The 11,997-nt window shown below is 39.1% G+C and overlaps 1 protein-coding gene across 1 annotated transcript; it reads left to right on the plus strand.

Moving 5' to 3' along the window:
* The first annotated feature begins 2,724 nt into the window (after window positions 1-2,724).
* LOC113026693 (fatty acid desaturase 2-like) lies at window positions 2,725-10,754 on the plus strand. Its single transcript, XM_026175751.1, has 13 exons — window positions 2,725-2,886; window positions 3,370-3,647; window positions 5,568-5,678; window positions 5,927-6,124; window positions 7,088-7,189; window positions 7,258-7,383; window positions 7,473-7,533; window positions 7,617-7,693; window positions 7,869-7,966; window positions 8,161-8,257; window positions 8,356-8,435; window positions 10,023-10,148; window positions 10,240-10,754. Exons 2-13 carry the CDS (start codon window positions 3,438-3,440, stop codon window positions 10,289-10,291), a joined length of 1,338 nt encoding a protein of 445 aa, XP_026031536.1. The 5' UTR covers window positions 2,725-2,886; window positions 3,370-3,437; the 3' UTR covers window positions 10,292-10,754.
* The last annotated feature ends 1,243 nt before the right edge of the window (window positions 10,755-11,997 follow it).

The raw sequence follows: 11,997 nt of genomic DNA on the forward strand, positions 1-11,997 counted from the left end.
GCACAGCATGGGGTGGGATATATCAAACGTTATGGTTAAGCTGTGCTTAAGGAACTTTAACACATTTATTTATTTTTTCTTCAAACTGGCTCCACATAACAGCTTTGCGGTGTTTAAGAAAGATTTCTTTTAATCAGTTCTCTTGTCAAACTGGCAGCTCTTTACTCAGTCTGGAATTTTTAGTGTTACATTTCTCAGCAGTAGAAATGTAACACGATCAACATACTGACAGCATAAACTACCTGTCTTCCTGAGACATTGCTTCCTCGTCATGACAATGACTGTGTTTTGTAGGCCTACCGATTTACCAGCAGCTGTTTTGTTTCCACATTGAGATTGGGTTGTCTCGGTAATGAGATGTCTTATCTGTAGAATTTATGCTTTCATTTTGCACAGGTCTGTACTCCACGCAGCCTAGGAGAGTCTTCACCACAAAGACAGCACAGTCAGCCAAACTTGCTCTGCACTGTCTGTGTTCTTTGATTTTCTAATGCTGTTTGTGGTACGTTTTCCTCCTTTTGTATGGCACTATTGTCATGTTTCTATGGTTATGCGTTCCCTCTTTAAATTTCACGTCTTCTATTGTGTTACAACAACAAGTCAGAATAAACACACCATCTTCTGAGTTTTTCAGGGCTTAATCAGTATAAGTGCTAATAATTGTTACCTGATCTCCATAATGCTTCTGAAACAGTCACTGTGTTTCCTTGAATGCTCTGTTTAGTGTCATGTATTCTTAATTGCAAATAAGGGATTATGTTTCTCCTGCAGTTGCATTTTCAGTACTCTGCTCAATGGTTTTTTCAAAAGCTCCCATAAAGGATCTGTAGTGGCTCCCCCATGAAAACTGAAACATCTCTAACAGGCAGCTAAGCCTGTTTCTATTGATCATACTTTTCTAGAATACCATGACTGTTTTTGTCTGTGTCTTGACCTTAAATCCTGTGAATTTATTAACATTTATGTAATCTTGGCTGTGGGATGACATCTCTGTTCTTTTTCCTTTAATTCTTCCTATAATTGAAATTCACAGAACAAATATTTTTGAGCCATAGTAACTTGCCTCATTCTCCATCAATATTCTTACTTGAGCTTTCTTTTCTACAATAGCTGCTTCTAAAGCCAACCTTTCGAGCTACTTCTATTAATAATTCTGCATCATTTTTTTTTCTTCAGACACATAATGTCTTACTTACCTAGTGAGGTCTTCAAACTCCATGACAAAAGCAGGAAACCATTGTGCATATAATGGTTTACATCATTTGCATCTTACTGACATCACATCAAACTGTCAAGTTCTTTCTTACTGTACTAATACTACTAATCTGGCTCCATTGGGCCTGTGCAGTTTAGTTTTTAGTCCAGGGCTTTCTCAGTTAACTTGCTTGCTCCTTTAGATTGCATGTCGTTGTATTAATTACACACCTGTGCACATCTTAATTGGCAACGGACAACAGACGTGCCTTCTGTAGACTGAAAGATGATTCAGATATTTGGTTTGGATTTCATTGCAATATTTTATATATTTCTTAAGAACAACAGAAGCAACACAACACTAATGATAAGCCTGCATACTGTTGATTCACTGAGTCAAATGACAAGCAAGCGGTTTGACTAAAGGAGCACAATCTGCTGGTGAGGGAGGGAATGGCAGCCCATGCATCAGAATTTGCAGCTATATTACCAAGAACCTGATAACACATCAAAGCATGCTTGACAGCCTCGGTATTTGCAGTAAAGTAAAAATATTTGCAACTTTTCAAGCAGTTAAAATTTAAAAACATACTGACTGTAGTACCTCTGCGTGTACTGTAGCCATTTGTCTGCAGCAACATTTTTAGGAGATGCAAATTATTGTTCACAGAACGTATTGCCTGTTTTTTTGTTTGTTTGTTTGTTTGTTTTTGCTTCTGTGCTTCTCCTTTCAAGCTGGTGGTGTGGCACTAAAAAAACTATCTGATCTAAAGTAGTATAAATTGTCCTATTTTGCAACAGTGCGCAATTAAGTGAGTCATTATTTTACGACACTGAATGTGCAGAAATTCGTTATCGCTGGCATTATGGTCGTTTGGCGATCAAGAGGGCATATAAAATAAAAATGGCCTTAGAGATGGAAACTTTCTGCTCTTACTGGAGCACTGCCAGCACAATAATGATTACAATTGGCGTCAACATCACTTTAAGCTTGACACAACAATGCTTTCGACATGTCTGATATCCAAGAGTCCTGCATTTTGTTTACCCGTTGATGGTCTGCATGTTTTTATGGAGCGTGTGTTTTGATATAATATTTTTGAAAAAAAGAAAAAAGAAAAAGAAGAAGAAGCAATTTCAAATGTGCAATAATTGTAAACTTTTTAGACATACAACATTAAACTATTTGGAGAAAAAAATGGGAGTTAGGAGTTAAACGGGTTAATTAGGTATAGAAGCATTTTGGGGGAGGTAACAAAAAATTAAAAAACAAAACAAAAACAACAAAAAGTAAATAAATGAATAGCAGGGTTGCCCCTTAAAGACCTCCCGTGTCTTTAATCCTTCTATCAAATCAGAAACTGTCAGAAACTGTGTGTGACATCTCCCAGACTAAAACTATTTTTCGTCTGTGCGCTCAAACGACTTTGCACTGTTCAGACGAGCAGTTTATTGAGCCTATGGCACACTGGCCAGGGGACAAGAATGTACTGTGCGCCGATTGGCTCAGACACCTCGAATGATCTGCTCAGAGTTTGTACAGAAGGAGTGCGTGGATGAAATGGTGTGCGTATAGGGAAGGCAGAGGATGGGTTTTTGGGGATGATTGTTATATAAAAAGGACTTGAGCTCACTGAATCGATCTTTTAACGTGCCCGAAACCCGGGGAGGCTGGTTTAAAATCTGGATGCTGTGAGTAAATATCATCTTCATGTTTTGGCGTGCACAGCCAGCCGCCCGTTATCTGCCGCTATTATTTAATTATTTAATTAACGCTTTTTTCCATGGCGCTACAGTCATTTCTGTGTCTAGATTTTACACATTAACGTTGACTAGTTATTTTTTAACCTGTGCATTCACGTATAAAACGCACTTGTGTCCTCAATATTGTTCGATTTCCTGTTTTTAAGTGAAAATGTGCGTCTAACAGTTAGATCGGCGTTTAATGCCGATAAAGACGAATGACGCAAAGTCAGTGGGTGAAAACCGACCTGCTTCAACTGTAGCTCCAATAGATGGTATTCGGATTTCATCATGAATTATTAGTTAGTGATGTTGCACTCCTCTTTGTTTTTCTGTGCCACAGTCAACTTATTAAACTAAAGAAAGCAACAGTATACCAGTAACATCCACCCTATGAGTTTTCCTCCCTGAATCCGCCCTTTTTACATCCAGGTGTGAAACTTTGCGGCTGACTGACCCTCTAGAGTTCAGGTGAATTTAGACCAGAGACAGCGGTGAGGATGGGACGTGGAGGCCAGCAGACGGGGCCAGGAGAGCCTGCCAGCGGGAAAGCTAAAGGTGTTTACACCTGGGAGGAGGTGCAAAGCCACTGCAGCAGGAATGATCAATGGCTGGTCATCGATCGAAAGGTTTACAACATCACTCAGTGGGCCAAAAGGCATCCAGGAGGGTTTCGAGTCATCGGCCACTATGCTGGAGAGGATGCCACGGTACGTTTTCATTATACAGACCTGTGCTTTTTTTCATGTGATTTTATTTTGAAAGACATCAAATGACAAAGTAGGTTTCTCTTCGTTCATTTCACGAAACATTACCTGATACTCCCCGTGACCCAGACATGGAGGAACATTTGAAAGAGGATAAATGGATATACGAATGGTTGACACTTCAACTGTCACTTTTCAGGGGGGAAAAATCCAGAAGTCCAGATTTTTGAAGTTTAAAAAGCAGTTTCATCCTTTTTGCCAAACTCTGCTCCTAGTATGTCTGTGAAGGTTCTCAGTCATCCAGGTCATCGTAGTCAAAGGAGCTTGGAAAGAAAAGCGTCTGGACTTCTTTAAGTTGCTTGAAGACGTTTCACCTCTCATCCGAGAAGCTTCTTCGGGGGGGGGGGGGGGGGGGGTCCTTTTGTCCCTCTGTGGGGGGTTACTCCCACTAGGTTTATATCTGGGACTCTCCACCATTTGACCTTAGAACTGAAGAAACTTCTCGGATGAGAGGTGAAACGTCTTCAAGCAACTTAAAGAAGTCCAGACGCTTTTCTTTCCAAGCTCCTTTGACTTCTCTGCTCCTAATACTTCTTGATCTCTCAGTTCCTCAAAGCAACCTTCTACCGTTAAGCCGGATAAAGCAGTTCATGATTTTTTTTCTGTGGCAGCTCCAAAACACTGAAAGAGACATTCTACTGACATTTTTCAAGAAAACTCTTCAGAGCTGTCGTTTATTTAGTTATTTGTTTTATCAATTATTTATTTATTTTACTCTATTCTGACTTGACTTTTCTAGTATCTCAAATTGACAGCAATTAATGAAATAATAAATAAATAGATTTTATTGCAACATTGGAAGGGTAAAGAGTATCTTATTAGTATTTTATTTTAGAGATAAAAACTCAGTGGTTTCTCATTTCTTACAAAACATAGTGTCTGTGCTAGTCCCCTGGCACTCCTCGCATATTGATAAGTTCCTTGCAATTGTGACAGAAAGGGCTTTCACACACGCCCTAAATAACTGTTCAAGAACAAAAATATTAGAAACTCCAAAATACTGACACAAGTACAGAACTGATGCAGAAGCTTGTTTTCCATTTTATTCTGGTCAATATTCATTTTTTGTCTCATTGTGTGAGGGTGGCCCCCATATTTGAAACCCCTCAACTATGACTGTACACAGCTTTGCTATACAGCAATGAATTGCTGTTTCAGTTTTCAGTTTTCAGTTTTATTTGTCATATGCAAGTTAGCACAGGGTCAACATTGCAATGAAATGTGTTTGACGAGCAGCAGTCACTCAGCAGCAGGTACAGTAGAAGAAAATATAATAAAAAATAATAATTAAAAAAATAGAAAAATAGTAAAGAGCAAAATATTAGAGAGACGTGGTAAAAGAGAAAAGATGACTAAATATATATGAATCTATAAATATAAATATATGTACACTATTGAATAAATAAGAAAATCTTGAAAAGAAATATGACGGGAGGGCAGATGGGATATTGCACAGGAATGAGCAGCAGAAAATTACAGTATTGCACTTTTTTAAATATAAATATCAATAACAATAAAGTGGAGTGACCAGTGCAGATTAAACAGAGTTGTGAAGCTGCAGGGTAGCTTCTGAGTGCGTCCTGTGGAGTGTGTGTGTGTGTTTAAGTGTTGTGGTTGAGGTGTCGTATGGCTTGGTGGTAAAAACTGTTTTTAAGTCTTGTAGTCCGAGCAGACAGGCTCCTGTAACGTCTGCCAGATGGTAACACTGCTGCTTTAATGCTGTGGCATTACTATGAACAATTAAATCATGTGAGAATTTATCTTTAAACAGGTTTTTTTAGGATCTGAAAACTTTTTTGTTTTTGATTAAATTTCTTTCTTTCTTTTTTTCTTTTTCTTTTTGCTTGTTTCTTTGTTTTTTAGGAAGCATTCACTGCTTTCCATCCTGATCTTAAGTTTGCGCAAAAGTTTCTGAAGCCACTGCTGATCGGAGAGTTAGCGGCAACAGAGCCAAGCCAGGACCGGGACAAAAATGTGAGCCTTTAATTAAAGTCCCTTATTTTTTTATTGATAACATGTGAGTGATGTTGTGAAATAAATGTAAGTTAAAAAATTAGCAGATCTGTTTTGTTAATTATGAAGTGCTGAGTGTTGGGAGCATCTGAGATTCTAGATGGTCAGGTTTTGTTACCTTGAACAAACAAACACTTTTACAAATGTGATATCAGTGCATCACCTTTTCAGCTTTTTAGAATGGTTTGTTTCTTCTTCTCTGCACCCAGGCAGCCCTCGTGCAGGATTTTGAAACTCTACGAGATCAGGTGGAGAAAAAGGGTCTGTTTCGAGCTCGGCCTTTGTTTTTCTTCCTCCACCTCAGTCACATCATTCTGCTAGAAGCCCTTCCATGGCTCATTGTTTCAATGTGGGGGACAGGCTGGATCCTGACCTTACTTTGCTCAGTTTTGCTGGCAACTGCTCAGGTAATTGAGACATGAACTTTTCAGACATAAACTTTAAATGGGTCCTAGTATGCATTTCTGCAAGTAACACAGACAGGGACTAAACAACAGGGAAACACATGCAGGATAAACTAAAACTCAGGAAATTGAATATGAACTATAACTTTCATCTTGGCAAAAGATAGTTTGCAAAAAACAAAAAACACCTAAAGACAAAAGCATAAAGAAACCCACCAGGAAATGAATGCTATGTACAAAACTCAAAAGATTAAAAACACCAAAAATACAAGAATTTAAAAACAAAAGGAATAATCCAAAACTTCAGTGTCCATGACACAGTGTATCCCCACCTGACACAAACTCAGCTGACCCAAATGGGTGATGGAAGTCTCCAGGGATGAAAAACAAAAAGCAACAACACAAGGGCTCGGGGCTAGTAGAACAGGGTAGCTGTTCATTTGGCTGAAACAGAGGGGCAGCATGGCCGAGGCTCAGATCTGTGGGATGGCATGGACCAACAGAGAAAATGAAGCAATTCAGGGCCCCAGCAGAGGGATGAACACAGAGTTGTTCAGGGGGTGGGCACGGAGGCCTGTGACAGAGACTGGACCATTCCTGAGGCATGGCAGGAGGTAAAGGGACATCTCTGGTGGCTTGGCTCGTAACTGGCAGAGGACTGGATTCCTCAGGTGGCCAAGATCGGCTGAATCCACCAGGGGCCAGAGGTGAAGGGTCAACGGACAGTTTGGACTCTACGTCCTGTGGCTCAGGCAGCTCAAGGTCCTCTAGATAAGGACACTTAGGTGGCTTCTGGAGCTGCACTGTGGGGCAAAGCTTGGGTTTCAGACCCTCTAAGCACTCAGTTTCGATTCCTGCTCTTGTCTTTTTACGAGTCCAGTGATGGAACGTAGTCCTAAATTGACCACCTGCAGCACAGGCTCTGGCTGTATGTGGCCAGTATAACAGCTGTTCCTTCTTCTCTAGTCACAGGCTGGATGGCTGCAGCATGACTTTGGTCACCTGTCGGTCTTCAAAAAGTCCACCTGGAATCACCTGGTCCACAAGTTTGTCATTGGTCATTTAAAGGTAACCTCTCTCAGTTATATTCTTTTCATATAAATCAAACACAGGTATTAAAAGATCGATTTTCTCAGGGAGCTTCGGCCAACTGGTGGAATCACAGACATTTCCAGCATCACGCTAAACCCAACATCTTCACCAAGGACCCCGATATCAACATGCTGAATGTCTTTGTGCTTGGCCAGACTCAACCTGTGGAGGCAAGCGGGACTAAACGAATATTTTTGATTTCTTCAAACATTCATACGGTCCAACTTCTTAACACCCCCTCTTTACCTCTGTGTTGCAGTACGGGATAAAGAAGATCAAAAACATGCCCTACAATCACCAACACCAGTACTTCTTTCTCTGTATGTTTTGTCTGAGAAGAATAAAAACTATAATTTCACAATGTTGCAATTTTAAAGTAAATCTTTTTGTATTTTTCTTTCAGTGGGACCACCGCTGCTCATTCCAGTTTATTTCTACATGCAGATAATGAAGACCATGATATCCCGGCGTGACTGGGTGGTAAGCTGTCAGGCTACAGATGGTTTAGTTTTGTTTTAATTAAATATTTAAGGATAAGGGCTAAAGAAAAACATTAAAGTAAAAACAGAATAAGTTTAAAATAAGAATATGGTGAATTAAGATTATTTTTAAGCAGAAATTATCAGGATAAAATGAACTTTTTTGTCTTGTGAAGGATCTGGCGTGGTCCTTGTCGTACTACTTTCGATTCTTCTCCTGTTACATCCCGCTGTATGGCGTGTTTGGCTCATTGGCACTCATGTTTTTTGTCAGGTAAATATTTATAAAACAAGTCAACCAAATTTTTTTAATGCTCTTCCTAATACTACTGATATGTAAATAATTAACTCATGATTTGTTACCAATTAACAGACTGACTCAAACTGTAACACAGACTGTGGTACTCTTTAGCATCATGTTATAGCATCTTTTCAATCAAAAGTATTATATTGTTTTTAATGTTACAGGTTTTTGGAGAGTCACTGGTTTGTGTGGGTGACTCAGATGAATCACATACCGATGGACATCAATCATGAAAAGCACAGGGACTGGCTGACCATGCAGGTACTTGTACTACTTTACCAGCAGGCACTGCTGACATTTGATGACTAAAACATTCCCTTTATTATGTTTTTATTAACTCCTTCGTGGCCTTTTGACAGTTACAATCAACCTGTAATATTGAGCAGTCCTTCTTCAACGACTGGTTCAGTGGACACCTCAACTTTCAAATCGAGCACCAGTAAGTGAAATGAGTGCAGCAAATGCAGACAAATGTATGTTCAGCATGCTCACACTGCTGAGAGTTCAAAGTCGATTACTGATATTAAATAAGAAACAGTTGTTCTACAGATACAATACTGTTCAAATGTCTTGAGATAATTTATCAGAATTTCAGGAACAGGACTACACCTCATACACTCCCCTTCTCTGTCTATATATGACCCGCCTGCACGACAAGCTGTTTGTTCTCAGTTTTTTGCCTCACACTGCCTCCCTTTTCCAATTTATTCGCCTCTCATTCGTACATGGGGGTTTGTCTGGTCTGGGAGTGGCTGCCACTCCCCTCTGAGTCCTCCCAAAAACCGCACCCTCCATTCATGCGTGCACCATCTGTTGTTACCGTCTAGAAATGGAGTTGAACCTAAATGATAATGTGGTCGCAGCTAGTGAATTTCCCTCCAATGAGCCAGACTTCCCTGTAATTTTTATAAAGGTTCTTGAGCAATAGTTCTCCTTTGTCCCTGATCATTTTCAAAAGAATATTTTATTGTTTATAAAGCCACTTAACTGTTAACGGTGTTGGGTTTGTTAGTGAAAAGTGAATCATCAGAAAAAGCAACTCATCACGTTACTCCATAACATGACCTTTATATTTTGCTTAAAAGGAGCCAGACTTTATTGCAACTTTTTACAGCGGTCTTCAGCAACAGTTTCTTAAGGTTTTCGGGTTTTTTATTCAATATCAGTTGACTATTCTCAGAGGAACGTTTCTTTGTTTGTTAAACTACTTAATACTGACCTATGAATAATTCGAGCATTAAAAAAAGGAACTCAAGTGTCTATGTATAACAAACAACTTAGCAAACAACTATTGTGACATTGTATCTTTAAGCACTTTGTTACCGGTAGTGGATGGGTGGCTGTCGAGACTTCATTTTTAAGCAAGCATGGGGAAAAAAAGGCTGAGGTAATAACACAAGAGCTGTACTGAAAATCAGTGACAACAGGTCTTACTGAGTGATCAACAAAATTCTCATCAATATGACAAGTGACGATCGAAGAAGGAGAGAGGCACAACAGCGAGTGTCTACATCCAAACATGGTGGAGGCTCTGTCATGTTTTGGGGCTGCATTTCAGCCAGTGTTGAAGTTGACGGAATTATGAACACAGAAAAGAACAGTCAGATTTTGATTCACCACATCACACGTTTTCCACGAAAAACATCTAATTGACCATTGCATTTATAATGATGATCACACACAGTCCCAGTGCAGTGAAACACAGAACAACAACACAACTGGACTCCCCAGAGCCCAGACCTCAGCATTGTTGAAGCAGTGAAGCAGCACCCAAAAATAAGCTTCGAATGTCTTTCTAGAAGTCTGGATAACTATTCCCGAAAACTACTTATTTATGCATCTTTTAATAAATTATTGACCTATTATTCATTTTCCCAGCAAAACGTAAAGAAATGAGGAGTAGCTCAGGACATTTGCACAAAACTGTACAAGCATTAAAGATCCACGAAACTCTCTCTTTGCCTACATCAAAGTGAATCATGGCGTCATATCTGAGGGAAAATTCCTCTTTCTTTTCTCTCTCAAGCTTGTTCCCTACCATGCCGCGCCACAACTACCACCTGGTTGCCCAACAGGTCCGCGCACTCTGTGAGAAACATGGGATTCCTTACCGGGTGAAAACGTTGTGGCGAGGCTTTGCTGATATTGTCACGTAAGTGCAGACTGTTAGAAAGATTGTAAATACAGTGCATGGCTCAGTCTTCTTTTATGGAAAGATTGACTTTTCTTTTGGACTTTTACAGGTCACTGAAAAGCTCGGGGAATCTGTGGCTCGATGCATATCTCCATAAATAACAGACGGCATTTCCTTGACTGATGTAGAGGAAGCGTTTTTCTCTTTTTCATCAGAAAGCGATTGTATCCATTTCAAGTTTAAAATTCAGTCGAAATTGTGGGAAGGATCTTTCTCATTATTGGTGTTATTGTTAAGTCTTACTTTGGTTTTCAGATTTGCTGATTTTTATAGATCACAGGGTTTTCCTAAGTTGCCTTAAGAATATCTTGATCAGCAGCGGTGTGATGTTATAAACACAGTTGTGAAACTTGCCCCTGTGACTCATTTAAAATGAGTTTTCATTTTTCTATCTTGTGATAATATTTGAATGATTAAACAGGATAATTTGTTTTCACTCAAACAACAAACTATATATTAAAATGTTTATTATCTCCTGTCTAACGTGCAACTTTGTGTAACTTTAAATACAGCTCTTCTGTTCTGCTCTTTCAGTATACAATAAAGAAACCGTGTTGAAAGAAACCGTCACCAAATCTATTTTAGAAAACACATTCCAACAAAAAGCTCAATGTAAATGACACTGTACGGCAGCAACATATATGCTGCATATAACCTCACTTTTAATGACAAAAACAACAATATGCAGAAGCATTTCTTGCTAAGTGATGCTGAAACGCTGCAAAATCGTGATAATTTTACGTTACTTTTAAGTTGCTTACCAAGACCATATGGTGGACACGTTTTTATCTGATTCTCTCCACATCTCTGAGAGGTTATGTTGCTAATTAATCTTACCGGTTGTGAGTTGTTCAAACAGGCGTTTCAAAACCAATCATGGTTATTAACAGCAGAGCTACACAATGAGGTTTTAGGGCTATTTTTTCATGAAAGAAAGAAATAAAAACAAAAATAATCATTTGAGATCAATAAAACAAAATGAAACCTATTTGGACTCAAAATTAAAGTTTGACTTTGTTTCTGATATAGGGTATGTTATAACTAGAGAATAAACAGTAAAATATTCAGAAACGTATCACACTGGATTACTGATCTTTGCCTCAAAGATGTAATGTGTGCTCAGTGATGATCTATAATCACTAAGACTCTGACACCTGACACCTGTTTTTTTATGTACCTGTGTATATCTACTTGTCCTAACGTGCTCAGATAATTGTTGAAAGTCTGAATGTGGGTCTTATTCACACAGTATCTACAGTATCCAAAGGCTCTGAGCTTTTCAACAAACAAGCACGTCTATGAATTAAACAGCTGTGTAAGCAGTTTGACAGATGTTTGTGACTGACCTGTGTTCTTTCTGCACAGTGACCTATGAGTAGACACGACAGCCTTCATCTCCAAACACAGCCTCCACTTCTTCTTTGTTCAGGGACAACAGGGTTCGTGGCTCCAGTCGGGACCTCCAAACAGTCAACAGTCCTGCAGAAAATACAGTCAGGCCAATCATTTGCAGTCTATCACAAATTAAACTGTAGTTTCCTAAATGCACGATCACTTCTGACAGAAAGTGTATGCTATAGATGCAAAGTTTTTAGGATACAGTGACAGGTAATGGCAAGAAAAGATGCCATCAATAACATTATTAACACCTTGATTTCTTTAAGTGGTAATTTGTGCTAGCATAGGCAGATTTTTATGGCAGTGTACCATACCAATGGACATTGCTTTTCCTTGTGCCACGCTGTATGCATCTGTCACGGAAATAAAGATTTTAATCACTCCTTTCTGACATTTCAGTCAGAACTTA

This window comes from Astatotilapia calliptera, chromosome 7 (assembly GCF_900246225.1).
Source record: "Astatotilapia calliptera chromosome 7, fAstCal1.2, whole genome shotgun sequence".
Classification (NCBI taxonomy): Eukaryota; Metazoa; Chordata; class Actinopteri; order Cichliformes; family Cichlidae; genus Astatotilapia; species Astatotilapia calliptera.

Bases quoted from the DNA above. Each gene is read 5' to 3' on its own strand.
- LOC113026693 (XM_026175751.1), top strand. From the start codon at position 3,438: ATGGGACGTGGAGGCCAGCAGACGGGGCCAGGAGAGCCTGCCAGCGGG. The intron at 7,190-7,257 runs GTAACCTCTCTC...CGATTTTCTCAG, and splicing joins TTGTCATTGGTCATTTAAAG to GGAGCTTCGGCCAACTGGTG. The intron at 7,384-7,472 runs GCAAGCGGGACT...TCTGTGTTGCAG, and splicing joins GCCAGACTCAACCTGTGGAG to TACGGGATAAAGAAGATCAA.